The sequence below is a fragment of the Cyprinus carpio genome, chromosome B5 (genome assembly GCF_018340385.1).
Source record: "Cyprinus carpio isolate SPL01 chromosome B5, ASM1834038v1, whole genome shotgun sequence".
NCBI lineage: Eukaryota > Metazoa > Chordata > Actinopteri > Cypriniformes > Cyprinidae > Cyprinus > Cyprinus carpio.
Genome location: NC_056601.1, coordinates 1108506 through 1127989, shown reverse-complemented (window position 1 = coordinate 1127989; position 19484 = coordinate 1108506). Strand labels below are relative to the sequence as shown.

General features: G+C 34.4%; 1 protein-coding gene across 3 annotated transcripts in view; it reads right to left on the bottom strand.

Moving 5' to 3' along the window:
- Positions 1 to 406: 406 nt before the first annotated feature.
- The window catches only part of LOC109088630 (sin3 histone deacetylase corepressor complex component SDS3-like), a 29879-nt gene continuing 10801 nt past the window's right edge, over positions 407 to 19484 (bottom strand). For 2 of the 3 annotated variants that reach the window (XM_042723520.1, XM_042723522.1), the window contains exon 12: positions 18902 to 19484. This exon is cut by the window's right edge and continues 38 nt beyond it. In XM_042723520.1, coding sequence (XP_042579454.1) covers positions 19424 to 19484 — 61 coding nt within the window. In that variant the 3' untranslated portion in view covers positions 18902 to 19423. Of the gene's footprint in view, positions 426 to 18901 lie in introns of those variants that run through there. The other variant, XM_042723521.1, reaches the window with a different exon arrangement.

Here is a 19484-nt window from a genome sequence, read left to right as displayed (position 1 = left end):
AAATAACATAGTATCTACACAAAACCTAACCAACAGTGTTAACAGAAGTAAAATTGTAATGAAAAATGCATTTGCTGAAGCTACCAAGCCATTTTAGCTTGCTCTTTGAGCTCTTTTATTGTGACTTTTGTCTTACAGGACTCATACAACCCTATACCAGGTGGGCTACCGAGCAAGTTTACTGAGAAATCATCATTTGTGTGAAAAGGAGTATAAGTTGTTGGTGTTTTACTGCCACTAGTGTTCATTTCAGATGGAAACTATACAGTGATTTGTATTGGAGTTTGGAGCAGAAATGTTTTGTTGTCTTGTTGTGAAACTCTTGAAATCCAGCGTATCCCTTTCAATGAATGTCACACAGAAGCCTTGATTGTCACAGCTCTCATTACACCCTTACACACACTCACACACACACACACACACACGTACACACACGCACATGCTCATCTTATGATTTGATTGCAAAATTATGCAGATTAATCCCAGCCTCCTATTAGTGTCTGCATCAAATTACAGGCATAAAGCTTCAGGCACAACAATTCATTTCACATGAGTTAGATTCATTCAGATGGAACCCAATAAGTGATTCAACATTTAACAGACACATTAGGACATACTGATTTCATTTATCTAGGAGTGAATTTCGATGACGTCATTAATATCAGACTTGATGCCCTCTGTGGTTGCTTGTTACTTTGTTTGTTCCATGAATTATATTAAAGATGCAAAGCATCTTCTTACAAATGAAGTTGTGCCCATAATCTGTATTCAGTCTATAGGTGCATTACGTTAAAATGTAAAACTACAAAAATAAACCAGCACAAGCCCATTGTCTTCAGAAGAACTATTACACAGGCTTACTTCTGCTAAGTTGTTTGCCATTATGCATTACATTCTACACCCCGCTGGATAAAATCAATCTGAAAGTAATATTCCTCACCTAGCATTGTTTCTAAGGTGATTCGCCCTGACAAAAACATAATTGCTAAATCTTTAAAACAGAAGTGTTCTTTGAAAGAAGATAATGAGTGGAATTATAACAAAGGGAATTGAATCCAGTGTCTCCACCTGCATTAGACACACAGCATCTGTTAGAAAACATTGCCTGCGAAACACAGGCTTTTGCTGCGGTGTCATCAGAAGCTGCTGAGTGACAATCTGCACTTTCAGAGACGAAAAACTGATGGTTAGTTTTATTTTTCCTTTTTTCCCCCATCCTCAATGATATTATTTTACAAAATCGAATGTCAGCTGGGTCTTAAGATGTGTGGTATGATAAAAATCTTACATCACAGTATGAATAAATAACACGTGAATAACATCACAGTATGAATAAATTTACGACATGGTAATGATATGTAGATTATGTTGGAGAGGTAATGGTTTATATTTTAAACAAATGTGTGGTAATAAACCAGTGCATTTAAAATAAATAAATAATTTTTTAACTTGTGCTGCTCCATGTTTTTTTTTTTTGTTCTCTTGTGTAAGTAACATAAGCCAGTATATACACACACACTCGGGGTGGCCTAGCCATAGTTCGTGACAACCCTATGAATAAATTTTAAAGTATTAGAGATATGACAGGTTAGTAGGTTTGGCCTTGACAGACTACATCTGCCTGCACTGCTGCTGCAGAACAAGTACAAAGACTTACTGCTAAGCGCATCCACAGATATACATCCCACCAACACAGAAGACAAGCTGTACAAACACAAGACACACACCTCCTAACAATGCAGATCCGGGGCTGTTGCTGCAAAGAGCCATGCTCATCATGTGCATATCAGCTATGTGTGGCAGAACCATCTTGTTTGAATGGCGTACATGCAGCTAATGAACTGACTTACTATGTGTACCTGGCTTCAATAGCTGAACTGGAATAGTTTATACTTTCATACAGATTTATACCTTTAGGGGAGAAAAGCATTTGCCATGTAGGGAGCTGATAGAGAGAGAGAAAGAAAATGAATGAGGTTGGACAATTTAAATATTTGAGATAGAAGGAGTTTGTGAGTTAACTGACTGACAGATGACATGCCAAGGAGCAATCAGCTTGCACAAAATTAAAAAATAATTTGTGTGCATGAGCTGTTGAGGTCAGGTTTGATTCTGTGCTGTTGGTTCCACCATTGATTCTGAGAACTGTTATTTCATGGCTTGTTATGACTCTGTCCTTCACCCTTTGACACCTTAATTATACTTTGCATGTACAAAAGCAATGGCATTTTGCATTACTCACACGTGAACAAATATCGGCTGAGCGTCTTCAGTGCAGTCAGGTATGAGGAGTTCTTTTATTACACACACAAAGCCATTACCAGCACTGACACACTCTCACAACAATGATAGCTGGGCTGGGCAACGACAGACACGCTCAAAGTCATGAGCACGCACCCTGAAGGACAGCCTTCGCACCTGAGAAAAAAAGGTAGCCTTCTCTGATGTTGCCCATTAAGCGTGTGATGAATGAATTCCTGCTCTTGAATCTAACAAAGCCAGCCTACCTTGAAAAGCCAGACTTAAATCAATAAGACGTTCCACTTATTTGCATCACAACTCAGACCCCTAAAATTCTGGGGGGAAAGTCTTCTCTTAGCATTGAGATGCGTGGTATGACCCCATGTTTCACGGTTAAATCTGAAATGAAGCGCAGCCTTATTTCACAGGGCTTCGGTTTGAAGTCAAGACATCCAGTGACACATTAATCTTCAGATTTAAAAATTATTATAGAGCTTAAACAACATTTGTGGCATGATATTGATTACCATAAACAATCATAAAAACAAACAAACAAACATAAGGTTTATATGGTTTACAGTTCGCCCTGCTATATTTAGTGGAACGTGTAGACTGGTCAATTTTAGTAATATTTTGATATTTATTTATTTATTATTTTCTGTTTTTATTTTAATTTTAGTTAAAGTCGTAGAATGTTTAGTCATTTTATTAGAGTTTAGTTTATTTACAGTAAATGTCTATATAGTTTTAGTATTTTTATTTTTTTTAGTTTTATTTATTTTCAAGTTAACATTATCAATTTAAACTAAAAAAAAAATGAGAAGGGTTGCAGCTAGATTAAATCAAATAACTAGGTCAAATTAAATATTGTAAGTCACTTAAGTTTTTTTTTATGGTTTTAGTTACTGTTACAACACTGAGGCCTTTATGAATATTCAGTCATTTATTATATAATAATAAAAAAGAATAATAACTTGTGATGATTCAGTAACCGCTCGAACTAATCAGTTAAGAAAAGAGTTTGTCAGACTGATCAAACTCATTCTTCAAATGATTACGCTGGTCATTCTGTGTGTTTCTGATTCGCCAAAAAGAATTGGCTCATAAGAATCATAAGTTTTGGAATACACTTGTCATGTATGTTTCTGATTCGCTGTAAAGACCTGGCTCATAAATTTTGTATCTGGTTAAATTCAGTTTTTCGTCTCTGATGCAGGAACATAGAAAGACTTTTTTGCCATTAACAATTACAGCCCACTTGCCTTCTAAGATTCAGTTATTCAGTAGCTAATAATATATTTACTATTTCCATTTATTTCAACAGAAGAGTAATTAGCCTTTTCTCCTTGGTAATCAACAACGTCACAGTGAGTATATGAATTCTGAAATCTGAAATGTGCTCAGTCACACATAACCAGTGTCATTTATATCTGTTTTGCATTTTGCATTTTAGTGTCATTCAACTGAAAAATCACTTATAGAATCAGCAGACTGTCAGGGCAACATTATCTGAATGTAACTGCATTGCTAAAGATATCTGAGAATGTTTGCTCGCTGCTGCAAGCATGGGTTCAAATTTGACTGAGACATAGTCAGTCGTCTTCAATACAGAGAGAGACACACATCAGAATGTAATCTTCCACAACGGGTGAGAGCAAAACAGACACAGCAATACACAAAGCCTGAGGGCTTCTTGAGAAATTGAAAACTTCATTTCTATCCAGATTGAGGGCAACATAGTGAGGTCAAAGAAAAAAAAAAAAACGTACATGAGGTTTTTTCCCCCCTCAATTGAGAGATTGTAAATTGTCAGCAATGAATTGCACGGAACGAAAATATAATTCATGTATTTTGTATTTGAGTTATATACATGCAGTATACAGTATATACATGCCTATACACAATATACAGCATATACATGCCTGCAGTGTAAAATATGTTAGCAGTTTTAAGGGCGAAAATGTGAAGATGCTACTTTAAACCCATCAGTTGGCCAAGGGCATTTGAAGCTTACATTTCGTTTAAACTTCTTTTCATGTTTGTTAAAAGTAATATGGTAAAAAATATATACAGTATATTTAATGTGTGAAATGTACCAATGGGATTCCAATCCAATGGGGAAAAATATAGATTTAGCATAAAGAAAATTAGGTCACACTTTATTTTAAGGTCCAGTTCTCAGCATTTACTTTTGCATTAACTTTTGCCTCAGTAAACTACAAATTTGCTGCTTATTAATAATTAATAAGGAAGTTGTTAAGATTAGGTATTAGTTAGGATTAGGAATGTAGAATATGGACATGCAGAATATGTGTTTTATAAGTACTAATAAACAGCCAATATGTTAATAATAGACATGTTAATAAGCAACTAGTTTTTAGTGAGGATTGATCTCTATACTAAAGTGTAATTAAATTGCCCTAATACATATAGCATAAAAAATCAAATACATCTGTGTTATTGTTGACAATTGACTGTCTTTAGACTCTTTATGAGTGAATCACTGGATCAAAAAAATGAATTCAAACACACTGATTGATTCTTTAACCAAGCGATCGACTGCCTTTATGACTGAATCATTTATCTAACCGATTCATTGAAAAACACTGATTCGTTCAGAAATGGAACAATTTTACGAGTCATTGAATCATTTAGCCGATTAAAAAAATAAATAAATGAATCTTTCAGGAATGAATCGCCACAATTGTGAGTTCCTCTCTGTTGTAGTGGTTCTTCTCCAACTTTGTGAGTAATTATTGTCATTGGCGGGAAAAAAAACAAACAAACAGAGAAGATAACTGTGAATGTTGTTTAAATTTAAACTACTTGATAGCTATTAATTTCCTGTTTATTGAACATCGCAAAAATCAAGCACGTCAGCCCTTTAAATGGAAGCAGATTGCACAGATGTATGTGTAAAATCATTTCTTTTACTCCCAGCTCTGTCCTGCCTTTAGTCACTGCTCACAGTGAGGTCACCACATGACCTAGAAGACCGTTTTCTTTCTTGCTGTCTTCACCGTTTTTTCTTTTTTTTTTCTTTGCCTTGAAGCGATCAGCACACATCTCTGTGTTCGCCCGTACGGTAACATTGAGAGGTCTTTCCGCTGAATGTTCTCCAAGCTGACATGAACAGATATGAATCAGGGATGTGTCACTTTTACGTGACAGTCTGTTCTCACACTTGGCCTCCTTTAACATGAAGATAGCAGGATGAATGAAGAAGGTAATCTCAGGCAGGGATTTTTAAACAGAGTGAGAAGGTCAGTTTTTCTACAGCACTTTCAACAAATCTGATGCTGCAGAATATATGGCTTTAATATAAATCATTTTAACAGAACCCTTTTGAGATCATTTTCACAAATATTTTTCTCATGTGCAATTTTTTTCTATCACAAAAGTGTGTTTTATATGTGCAGAGACGACTCAATACATTGCTTTGTGATTGACAACGTGGCTCAACCAATGGCATTCTTGTGGGCGGGGCTATCAGTCTGGACAACCAATGGCATTCGTGTGGGCGGGGCTATAATTAAGGTCAACTAATGTCAGCTTATTTTTATATATTTACAGTTGGTGAACATAATGGTTTAGAAATTACACACCTTTAAAGAAATTAGTCAATATCCTTATTTAAAGGCCTTTTTTGGCCATTTTAACATTTTGTGACATTACTTTCATGACAATTATCCACAATTTCCCTCCAAAATCTCATTACTCTCATTAATATAAGCCTAATGAGGTTTATGTAAGTGCAAGTATGGTAATGTAAGCGTGTCAGTTATTACGGTAAAGTAAAATGTGCTTGTAATTGTCATGAGAATAATGTCACAAATTATACAAAAATATGCTTCGTTTTCTTGATGTTAAAAAGAGGGTAAAAAAATTTTCAATAAGAATTTTGATTTGTAAAACAACTAAATTATATAACCAACCATAATAGAGCAATCAAACAAAAATATTATTTTATTCCACATCAGTGGCCACTTGACTCAGTATCAGCATGTTATTGCCTCATTTCCACTCGATCAATATTAGTCCATTTGAGGATTTCGGATCTCAGGGCTGTAATTAGAGGGTGAATTGTCCTTGAAGCTTTCTTTTGAGTCCCTGAAGGTAGCTGTTGTTAAGACTAATACAAACTATTTCAATCTTATACACCCTGAGGTGTGTGTGTGAGCTCTGAGCTACAAAGATAGCATTGCATACATGAGCTCTGCTGACTACAGCAGACGGAAATGCAAGAATTTTGCAAGTTGATTAAACCTAATAATTAATCAAATAAAAAGTAACATTAAAATATAAGCAAATGGGGCTCCACAATAAATCGAAATAAAACAGAAACAGCAATATGTCATTTTCAGAGCAGCTCCATTCACTGTATCACAAACTCTATGTTTGCAAATGCTGTGCATTTAAAGTCTGTTTGTGAACACAATGTGATTTCATTTACATTTGTATAATTAGCAACATTTCGTGAGAGAGAGAGTTTTATAGCATTTCACCAATATTCTGCCAAAATAAAAGCTTGACGATCCGACATGTTTAATGCTCAAGAGTTTAAAAGTTAAGAATTTAAGACATACTGTAAATATGTGTTTTAGTGTTAGTTGGTTCTTGTAAAGAGTAAACACAAGTGCGCAAACCCATAAAAGTCACTATTTTTATCATTTTATTATTTTTATTTGTATTTAATTGTGTGTGTGTGTTTGTGTGTGTGTGTGTGTGTGTGTGTGTGTGTGTGTGTGTGTGTGTGTGTGTGTGTGTGTGTGTGTGTGTGTGTGTGTGTGTGTGTGTGTGTGTGAGAGAGAGTGTGTGTGTGTGGGGGGGGGTGCGTCGATGTCTCAGCAAATGTTTTAAAATTAAAACAAATAAACTGCTTACATTAAAAAAAAAAAAGATTTTTGATATTTTATCTGTTTGCTTGCATGTTTGTGTATGTTTCTTCATCAGAACACTTCATTCAGAGAATGACATCAATTGCTCATCAATTACATTTAAAAATTAGTCCTTGAGTCCAAACAGATGATAAAAGCATGACAATATTTGTTCAGAAGTGTTTTGGACTCTTGATCTCAGCATCTTTCTCTCTTGATTAAGACGAGACGACTTTTTCGCTGGAGAAAGCAAAATTATGGATAGAGTGCTTGTATTTTAACCTATTCTGAAGTGTTTAAATAGTTTTTTATTCTAACAAAAAATGCAGCTTTTCACCTCACAATATGTTAACAGATGGAGTGGAGTGGGTCGCTTGTGGGTTATTGTGCACATGCCTGCTTCCATTTGCACCTGTGACTTCAGACACATCTACACTGACACTATAATAGATGGTCTGAGGATCTATTGTAGGCTTCTTTGAAAAGGTAGCTGTAGTCTGCACATGAAACACATTGCTTTGTTTTGTTGTTGTTTTTTTCAGAATCCATTCCTTGCACACACAGAGGTCACCTTTCATTCTATTAGACGTTCCTCACAAACTTGCTTGGTAAGCAAAGAGGAAGTAACGATTTTTATTCTCATTTAAACAAGTAAACAAAACTGGCCGGTTCTCTATCAACCTCTGTCCTGATCATGCCATTGATTTTAGCGCGGAGGAACACAGTCATGTCCTACTCAATTACATCACGAGTTACAGTAGCTGAGGGCTGTGAGGAACAAAGAGAATTAGAAAGCACTGACAGATCAATCTCATGTACAAAGAAAAGGTGTGCTCGTACAATGCATCTGTATATAATAATAAATAAAAAAATACTAACAAAAATATGTGGAATAATGGAAAAGGTACTGACTTAACATACATTATCCATCAAGTTTATGGATATTTCATTCAATTTTTTAGAATCAACACAGTGCAATCATTCAAAATATAATATAGTGAAAGATTAATACGGAATGTTGCTTAATATTAACAAAGTACATTTTTCCCTATTTTTACTGATTTCATTCTAAACTCACATGAATTGAAATGTGAATTTCTAAAGAATATCCTGGACACTTTTTTTCAGTTCACTGAAGAAGAAGAAGAAAAAAAAATCATTTGGAAATTGCTAGTAAATTCACAGGTAATTACAAAGAAATGTCAAGTAAAATTGTATTAAACATGAACTTTTGAAGTAAAAGACTGAAATAGTATTTTATTGTAAAACATACTCTAATATTTAGGTTTTTTTTTTTTTTTTTAGCTTTTTTAATAAACAGTGTATATTAAAAGTGAATGAAGATTATCCATAGCATCAAAAATGACAAAATATGGCTTGCATTCACAGAAGACAGGGATTAGAAATGATGACAGAATTTTTATTTTTGAGCAAACTGTCCCTTTAAAATCCCATGGCTGTCTAGAGAGCCATATTTGATATTAAAGGAATAGTTCACTCAAAACTGCTGATAATTTACTTACTCTGAGACCATTCAAGATGAGATTTGAAGAAATCATTTCATCACTTTCCTCTGTAGTGAATGGGTGCCGTCAGAATGAGAGTCCAAACAGCTGATAAAAACATCACAATAATCCAGACCTTCAATTAATGTCTTGTGCAGTGAAAAGCTGTGTGTTTGTAAGAAACAAATCATAAAGGGGTTTTAACTTCAAAAATACCAGTCCATAATTCATAACAATGCTTCCATCCTCAGTGGAAAAAGTCCATCCCCTGTTGTTTTGTTCATTTATTAATCTTTTGTTTTAAATTCTGGTGTTGTGTTACAGTGTGTCTCTGTTTAATGTCCCATAATCCTGAACCAGTAATCCACTGCCAAATATGACACCTGTAACTGAATTGAAAAGTTAATGAAAAGATGAATTACTCATCATATTAATCAGTCCAGCACATGCTGCTTTTCGTCAGCCATGACTTGAATTTAATGTATAAAAAGATTAGTTCACAACAAAATATCATGACTTCTTTGAGTTTTTATTTTTGTGTTTTGTGTTTTCTTTTTAATTTATTTAAAAGTTTTAAAGTAATTTTGTTGTGCAGTTTTATCAGTTTTATTTATTTTTTTTTTTTTTTTTTATTATTATTTTTTTTGAAGCATGCATGTCTACATTTCTAATCAGTTTTAGTTTGTTGTTTTAGTACGTCAGGTTAAACTACATGAAAATGAGACGTTGCCTTGACAACTCATATTTTAAGTATTGAAAATGTTTAATGGTTTTCATTTTAGTTTTAATTAACTAAAATAACCCTGTCCTGCAATGCTTTTCAGAACATTTTATGTGCGCAGTTACTATTTATTCTCTGAATATAACAACATTTTTTAAAATATAACCAGAAATTTGGCATGTGGAAAGGTCTGGAGAGCCATCGGTCTGTTCTGGCACAATGTCTGAACATTTCTTTTTATTCAAGTTATTCAAGTTATTTTTTATCACCTGCCAAGCAGAATGCTTGTGATTTTAGAGTAAGTGTAAGGTCATCTTGCATGCTTGAGATGCACAATAGAGTCAGATGAGGGTATAATACAGTGCAATCATAGTTTATGCATTAACTTTAAGGTATTTGTACTTGTTTTTTTTTTTTTTTTGTTTTTTTTCAAAATCATATAAAGTGACCTCTTTCCAGGTGACCGCGGAAATACTCTTAGTTTTAGATTTCTTGTCTGTGTTTGACACAATACTACATCCATTAGATATTTCTTTCCTTCTTCTTTTAAGCTGCTTTCATCCACTATACACTCCAACAAATGAAGAGATTCTTCTGTCTTTTATTCTGGTGCACAGTGGACGATATGTTTCTAGAAATGCATATTCTGTCAGAATTGGCCTCGGGGCCGAGAGTACGTACAGTCCAGCCTCCCACATAGCAGAGGGGAGCAGGGGCCAAAGCAGGCAGATGATCAGCGAGTGTTTGAGCAGAAGGCCCTTCACTCGGCAGGATTCTACTGTAACTTGCCCTCAGCTAAACGCATTAGAGAAGGCAACAAATGCTGCTGAAAGCTAAATGTGCATCAGAAAAAGGACAAATGGAACAAACAGGGAACAGAGTTGCTTTGGAGACAGAGATGGGCAGATTCTTTCAGTTCAGTAGTCTTTTCTATCCATCTCACAATACATTAGGCTGTGATGTGCCTCACGGCCATGTGAAGAAATAATTCTATAGTTAATCATATCTCACTTTAAACTAAAATAAAATAAAAAAATATAAAAAAAAAAAAAATATATATATAATATAATATAATATATATATATATATATATATATATATATATATATATATATATATATATATATATTATAATAATCTTTCATTTAATATTTAATAAAAATTTTCATTTTATTATTTTTTTTTTCATTTAAAATTCAATTGGTTAAATTTTTAGCATTTCGTTATTTTATTTATTTATGTATTTTTTTTTTTTTTTATTAATTTAAAATATGTCTGTCATTTTTTTTATTAAGTTGGCCTTGGCAACTACACTGAAAAAAAAAAGGTGTTGAAACAATTTCTTGACTTGAAACAACTAGATAGTAATTTCACAAATAATTAAAGTAACAGAAAGTAACATATTGAATTAAAGGGGTCATGAACTGAGAAACCAAAAGTTAAAAGGGGGGAGTTAGAAAATAGCCTGTTACCTCTAAATTATGATGTTTTTTACGTAAAAATCTTCATTATATTATAAGTGGACCTCAGAGAACAGTACAAAATAAAAAATAAAAAAACTAAGGCAGTTCATGACCCCTTTAAACATTAAATGTTGTTTAAGAAAGACCGAAATATGTGTGTGTGTGTGTGTGTGTGTGTGTGTGTGTGTGTGTGTGTGTGTGTGTGTGTGTGTGTGTGTGTGTGTGTGTGTGTGTTGTGTGTGTGTGTGTGTGTGTGTTGTTTGTGTGTGTGTGTGTGTGTGTGTGTGTGTGTGTGTGTGTGTTTGTGTGTGTGTGTGTGTGTGTGTGTGTGTGTGTGTGTTACTGTACTGTATATTATACATATACTAACACAATGTATGAATGTGACTTGACCAAAACAACGGCATGATTGTGAGTTAGATATTGCTTTTATACAGTTCAGTGAACAAAAGCGAAATCAACTATGTGTTCCAGAAGATGCAAAATCCTAACAGTTTAAAAGATTTGAACACAGGAGGAAGTACATGATGACAGAATTGTCACTGTAACAGCAAAAGTTTAGTCTTGAGAAAACTAATGAATCACCGTTAACAAGCTGAATACGGCACCAGATTTTTTTTGTTGTGCAGGAAAACATTTGCTAGAAACATTTTCTTATGAAGCTGTGTTGCTTCAGAATGAGATTAGTGAACTTGCTTCTTTGTAATAAAATCATGAAATAAAAATAATCCTTTGACTGTCTTGTCATTACTGTTCTTTTTCGTTGACTTCAAGAGCTAATTTTGAGACAATAGTGTTGTTGATGACAACCAAAAAAGAAAAGTCTCTCTCTGTGTGTGTGTGTGTGTGTGTGTGTGTGTGTGTGTGTGTGTGTGTGTGTGATTTATAATTTAATTATAATATAACATTTATTTTATTTTTGACTAATGGGCACCACTTAAACATTCTCAATAGGACCAGGAGCATGTATGAAAATAAATTTAAATGTTAAAATTATTGCGAAGGAATCTAATTTATTCTGCAAATATGCTTTTCATAGCAGTCATTAAAATTAAAGAATGACTAATCATGACATTAAACTCAAAATAAGAGATATCGTATCTGTCACACTCCCTGATTTTGACCTTTATTTGCTGTGTTGTACTTCAGTTTTATCAGCATGCTTTCTAAAGTAAAAACAATTAGTCCCACACTGTTGCCTTAAAGTGCTCAGTTAGAGAGAGAAAGATGAGCTCACACTTATTTATGAAACATCTATTTCCCTGCAGCTGGCAGCAGCGTCTTATCTGATTTGTCTTTGAAAAATCAAATGGGGTATTCTGGGCCTCTAGGCTTTCTGAAGTGTGTGTGTGTGTGTGTGTGTGTGTGTGTGTGTGTGTGTGTGTGTGTGTGTGTGTGTGTGTGTGAGAGAGAGAGTGTTTGTGTGTGTGTGTGTGAGTTTTTGTGTGTGTGTGTGTGTGTGTGGTGTGTGTGTGTGTGTGTGTGTGTGTGTGTGTGTGTGTGAACTCTGCAGGGTCCAGTTCTCTCTCACACGTTTCTTTCACTCTCTCCTCTTGTCTCTGAGTCACACTGTTTAACACACACATATAAAAATACCTTCAGTTCTTCTTTGTTCTCATCAGTTCTCTTTCCCTGGGTGTGATACTGAAAATTAAATCTGCATGCATACTGTGATCTCCTGAAAAAAATACACCAGATCTTTTTCATTTCATCTTCAAACAATCTGCATAGTTCTCACACGCTTTAGTCCAGTGAATTTGCTTCAGGGTAGTTTTTTTTTTTTTTTTTTTTTCAAGTACCTTAATGTAGGTTTTTACCTTGAAATAATAGTTTTAGAATAGTTATGATGGTACTTCTAATAAGGCGAATGGCTTCTGTTTCTTTCCCAGGATTCCCACAAAATTGCATACAACAATACAAACAACTACTGTTACTTTTTACACAACATACCTTAATTACTTCCACAAAAACAAAAAAAAACTAAACGGTTCACTTAAAACACATTGACCTTTTGTGATGACATTCCCCCTAAAGGCGTACAGAATGAGGGAAGTATCATGTTGGGAACTTGGTATTTTTGATAGTTTTGAAATATAAATTATGTGTCAAATAGTGTGTAAAATATTTTAGAACTATAAGAGAGAGAGAGGAACTTTGTAGCCATTAATAAAAAAAAAAAAAAAAAACGTATCAAGGTTTCCACAAAAATATTGAACATTACAAATGTTTTCAACATGAATATATATATATATATATATATATATATATATATATATATATATATATATATATATAAATCTTCATCAGTAAATCAGAATATTAGAATGATTTCTGAAGATCATGTGGCACTGAAGACTGGAGTAATGATGCTGAAAATTCAGCTTTGCATCACAGGAATAAATTACATTTTAAAATATATTACAATATAAAACAATTATTTTAAATTGTAATAATGTTTCACATTTCTACCATTTTTACCATATTTTGATTAAATAAATGCAGCCAAGATTAAAATGATCTTACCGAATCCAAACACTGGAAAGGTAGTGTACAGAAAACATACTGAATTTTTTTTAAAATACAGAATATGTACTGTAACTAGGTTGACTTTTCTTGATTTTGTGAGCCAAGTAATTCGGCATCAAGCTTGACGAAGGAGAGAAAATGAGCTCGGTGTTGTCACGGCAACACTAATTGGTGGTCATTTTGTGCTCGATTTTAATAAAGGCAATGAGAGACAAAGTGGCGTGTCCATAGCAGCGGGAAGAAAAGTCACACACTAGACTGTGCTATACACCATGTCTTTCCATCAAGCGTGTGTGTGTGTGTGTGTGTGTGTGTGTGTGTGTGTGTGTGTGTGTGTGTGTGTGTGTGTGTGTGTGTGTGTGTGTGTGTGTGTGTTTCTGTGAGGAGTGACGAAAAGGAAAACTGATGACATTCACAGTGTGTCATGAGCCATAAAAAACGCAGAGGACAGTGAATGAGATCAGATCTGCGTACAGCACTTTCTCTCTCTCTCTCTCTTTCAGGTTTTACTCCTCTATACCCTCAAACTTTAAACTGATGCAAAGACATGCAAAGTCTTCTATCTAAATAATCGTACTTTTACACCAATTCAGCATGAGAAGGAATAATTTAATTTGTATGCACTACATTAAAAACAGCACAATTTACTAATATTTTAATAATTTTAATACAAAAGTCTGGGATAGGGAGCATTTTTGAAAGAAGTCTCTTGTGTTCACCATGCCTGCATTTATTTGATCAAAAATACTGTAAAAGGTTTATTGTGAAATATAATTACAATTTAAAATAACTGTTTTTTTTTTAACTTATATATATTTTAAAATGTAATTTATTTCTGTGATGCAAAGCTGTATTTTCAGCATCATTACTCCAGTCTTCAGTGTCACATGATCTTCAGAAATCATTCTAATATACTGATTTGCTGCTCAAGAAACATTTCTGATTATTATTGATGAAAACATATATTTATATAGTCATATATTTTACGTAAACCATGATGCTTTGATGAATAGAAATAAAAAAAAATGATATAGACATTGTTTATAACATTTTAAATGTCTTTACATTTTTTTCATTAATTTAAATATTTAATATAGTCTAATATAGTCCTTGCTAAATAAAATATCAATTGAATTCTTAAAAAAATAATAAGAATAATAATAATCTTATTGACTCTAAACAGTAGTGTATGAAAAATTCCAAACAGGAATATTAAGCGAGTTTTGATTGATAAACAAAAAAGAAATGAAAATATGTGATGAGAATATAATGAGTGGTGAGATATTATGACTTACAGAATTTAGTTCCAAACCTATGTGTCTTTCTTCTGTGGAACACAGAATAAGTTATTTTGAAACATACAATGAAAGTCAATGTGTACCAGTGTTATTTCAGAGCCCATATGGACAAAAATGGTTGAATTCTTTTATATCTTTAAAATGCTGTCTATAGGGAAGCACCCCACTAGATTTTTCCACTCTTAAAGATGCTATAAACCCACTCACACAGACACGTTTGAAATGTCTTCATCATGTTGTCATGCAGTGAACTCCTGACTCCTGCGAGAAGTTTATTTTGAATCCTCCCTCCATCTGTTCCTTCTCAATAAAAGAGCAGTTCTGCGACGCTCGCTGTTCTCTGGCAGTAATCAGACTCAGGCTGAAGGGAACAGGGTTGATCGATTAATCGCTAGGTTGTAGAAAGCACACACGCAACAAATGCAACATGCACCGCTGTGCTTGAGCCCTGCTGCACTCGATCACATGGCTTTATCGATTTATTGTGATGCCATCCGTTCCCTCGGCAGCAGCTCTATAGAACCGAAAAAAGACTTCAATTTGTCAAAAAAGCATACATTTCAGCAAACAACGAGCGAAGGGTGATTTATCCATTGTCCCTAATTCTCTCTCTCTCTCCATAAAAATCTGCAAATAATGCAAAAGATTCAACATTTGTTATTTATTGAAACTGGAGCTGTTTCTCTAGATCTTGATTGCATTTTAAAAGCGTTGTTTTTTTTAGATTTGGCACCAAACACTCAACAAAACAGCCCATCGTTAAAATCAAAGACCAACACACAAATATTTTCTCTCGTGCAGGTATTGACCAAGACTCGCAACACATAATTAAGCCATTATTCCCTTTACAGCTCTAATTTCCCCTCAAGAAACAGACGTGTGTGAAATATTACATATTCATGTAGCAGCTGTTAAGCATCAGTGTGCAAGAATACAACATGTAGCCAGAGATATGTAAATCAGAGAGATGTTAAAAGAAAGGCTGTGAACAACAAATGGATTTTCACAGTCACAACTTGTAGCAGATCTCGACAAAGAAGGTCTGAACACCACAATGCATATTTGAATGAAAATGAGGGGAAAGATTATATAGACTAAAGCGTTGGATGAAAGACAAGAACAAGCAGAAGAAAATTGCATGCAGCCACTTTAAATAACTAAATCAAGCTCGGTAAAGGAATAGTTCACCCCAAAATGAAAATGTACTAATTCTCAGTTCATCCAAGATGCAGATGAGTTTGTTTCTTCATCAGATTTGGAGAAATGTAGCATTGCATCAGTGTCTCAGCAATGGATGCTCTGCAGTGAATGGGTGCCGTCAGAATGAGAGTCCAAACAGCTGATAAAAACATCACAATAATCCACAAGTAATCCACACAGCTCCAGTCCATCATTTAATGTGTTGTGCATTGAAAAGCTGTGATTCAGAATTTGAACTGAATACGGTTTAATTGCAGTTTGAAAAAATACAAATCTATAAAACAATTCAATTTGCTCAAATGTCACCTCGAGAATTCAGATGTAGAAAATATGCTACAAAACGTTAACTTAAATGTCACCTCAAGTATTTCAATTTACAAAAATAAAAAAAACTTTTTTTTTTTTGGTCATTTTCGCTATTCACCAAGTTTAAATAAGCAGAATTGTTAAAGTGATTTGAAAGCTACACTTTTAAAAATAAAGGTGCTTAAAAGCTTCTCCAAAGTGATGCCATAGAAGAACCATTTTTAGTTTCACAAAAAAAAACATTCAGTTAAACGTTCTTTAAAGAACCATCTCTTTCTTACCTTTTTATAATCTGAAGAACCTCCACGAAGAACCTTTGTTGAAACAGAAAGGTTCTTCAGATATTAAAGGTTCTTTATGGAACCATTTAGACAAAAAAAGGTTCTTCTATGGCATCTTGGAGCGCCTTTATTTTTAAGAGTGTAGATTTGCAGTAAATAACTTCAGGTTCCATTCCTCACAAAAAGTATGGCTTCAGAACACTAAATATATAATATAATGCTGCTTATTTGCACGGAAGAGACTAAAAGAAATACAAAGTTTCAGACAACATGAGATTCCAAATGTTCAGAATGTAAATTTTTGGGTGAACTATCCCATTAAACAGAACTTGAACCTTCAGAAGTGGCACTCATGAGAGTGAAGCAGAAACTTCAAAACCTACTTCTTCCTTCTACAACTTCACACAGGTCTGCCTTTCACAGATAAAGCAGGAGGAAATACAAACACGCAGAGCGACCTGAAGCACCTATCAAACACATATTCCCCTTAACAAACCAGAGGGGCCCGGGGCCAAACTTCAACCAGCCAGACGTCCCATGAGCGGCAACAGATTCACAGCGGAACAGGGAATGGCTGGGCACCTGCTACACAGCACTGCATGAAACGCGATTGAAACGGAGAAGCTGAAGCTGAGCTGGTGTCCAGGGAACCCACCGCAGAGAGAGCTGCAGGTATTACCATTTATAGACTAGCGCTGCTCGCACTAATAAGGAACATTAACCGTTCAGAGCTGAAAAGCCTTAATGAAATCCTTTCCCAAGACCAAATAATAACAGGTTAAAGACTAGAGAATAAACAGTGAGAATACATCACTTGGTCATTACTATGTATTTTAATCTAATGCACTCTTGCTGACCTTTACTAATATTGATTCCGTAATTAGGGAGCATTGATTTGACTGGAGATTTATTTAATTCTGATCGGCCCTGGAGGAACCGTCTATTTAAATGCAAAAAAAGACTAAACGAGTTTTCGTTGATTCCTATTTTCACAGAGGCCACGCAATAATTAGTAACGGGTCTTTAAAAAGGAGTTTAGATATTGTTTTTTTTTTTTTCATGAAAATTTAACATATGAGGGTAAAATTGAAAATCAATCCATGTGAGGTTTTTAACAGTGCAGTCTCACGTGCATGGGTTTCTCATTTCATATGAAATTTGATACTTTTGCTGTCAGGTGTCATACTTTAGTGATAACGTATTAATGTCAGGTGTGTTCAACCAGACACCAGGTGCTTGCATCTGCGTTTAAGTGAAGAAGTCTATCTCCTGTTGTCTTCTCATCAAAATCCCCCGACATATTTGTTTAGACCGGTTTTGGACAGTTTCCACTTGTAAGCGGTACTTGGTTTGTGCATATTTCTCTCCCGATTGAGACAGAATGACGTTTACCACTGGAGAGAGGAATATTATGGATACAGGACTCATGATTTTAGCCAGAATCAATGGTTTGAAGTTACAAAGGTCTTGAAGATGGATGGACGGCACCCATTCACTGCAGAGGATCCACTGCTGAGCAAACGATCTGTTCTGATGAAGACATAACCTCATCTACATCTTGGGTGAGTAAATTTCCAGAACTTTTTTGGGTGAATAAGGAGAATAGTTTCATCATTTAACTCACATGAGTGAATGGAAATATCATTCTTATACTGTGCAATCTGAACTTATCTGAACGCATCTTAGCTACCTGTTGTAATCACATACATCTTTCTGTGACTTGCTTTGTCAATAAAGTGACCTGATGTCATTTATTTTCATGAAAAATGGCAATTTGAAGCAACATTCGGGCATGCAACTAAGTTTAGACAATTTCAACTATGCAAATGAGAAATGACCTCCAATGAATTAAAGGCATAGTTAAAAATGTTACTCATCCATGATTTAAAGGAGTTTGTTTCTTCACCAATAGATCTAATGCAGTGAATTGGTTTGTAAGAAACAAACTTACCATAAAGGTGTTTTAACTTTAAACCATCACTTCCAGCTAAAAATATGAGTCCATAATCCATAATAACACTTCCTTTAGTGAAAAAGTCCATCCACATCAAAATAAACCAACATGTTTGTTCAGAACCATCTGGACGGTTTTCTGTGCATATTTCAGACCAGATGACTTTTTCACTGCAGGTAGCAATATTACAGAGAGGCCTCATTTAAAGTAAAAAGTAAAAGTTACATTTTTTTTTTTTGGTAAACTAGTGCTTTAATCAATGTTAGAATATAAACACAACATGCATTCCAAAAATAATGAAAATCGAGAGATCTAAGGTTAGTATACCTAGGCACTACAAACATTTAAGGAGCCTGCCAATATTTGCTTGCAAGTTGGTTTTTTTCAAAGCTTCTGCCAAGAACATAAATACAAATGTAAATGAATGCTTTTGATTTATACATGCGAGTAGAAGTGCATTAAAAACAAGGTCAACTTACAGCACTGTTAATGGGGAGAAAATCCAAAAACAATTCTGAAGAAATAAATGTTGTTTTGTACCGTTTGAGCCAAATTTATTTAACATTCACCTGAATACAAAATTAAAACTAGCTAAGTAATCTGAAATCCTGTACACTTTCAAATGCATGGAGAGAATAGATTATGGCATTACATATCAAAGAAGAAAAAAACAACTAAATAAAATTTGTAAATGTCTCACTGGTAATAGAACACAATCCCAAAGTGTTTCGTCGTCTACTCATTTCATCGTAGAGAGCTCTTTGAAATCAAACAGTAAAGCGCTGAGCCTTACCTCAGACACATTACACATACAATGCAAAGTTCATAGAGAGGAAAAAGGCAAATATAAAGATAAACGTGAGACATTTCATGATATGCTTTGGGAATATCTATACCATACGTGTGAGAGCGATAGAAAAATAAGATGAGAGACAGGAGGAAATATCATGCTTAAACATGTCGTAGCTGACTTGGTAAAACAGGAAGAGCTTTAAAATGTTTGTTTTAAAAAAAAAAAAAAACACATACACACACACACACACACACATGTCTATGCAGCTGATCGGCGTCGAATGATGAAGGCCCCTCGCTGCAGCTGCCCTAAATAGATC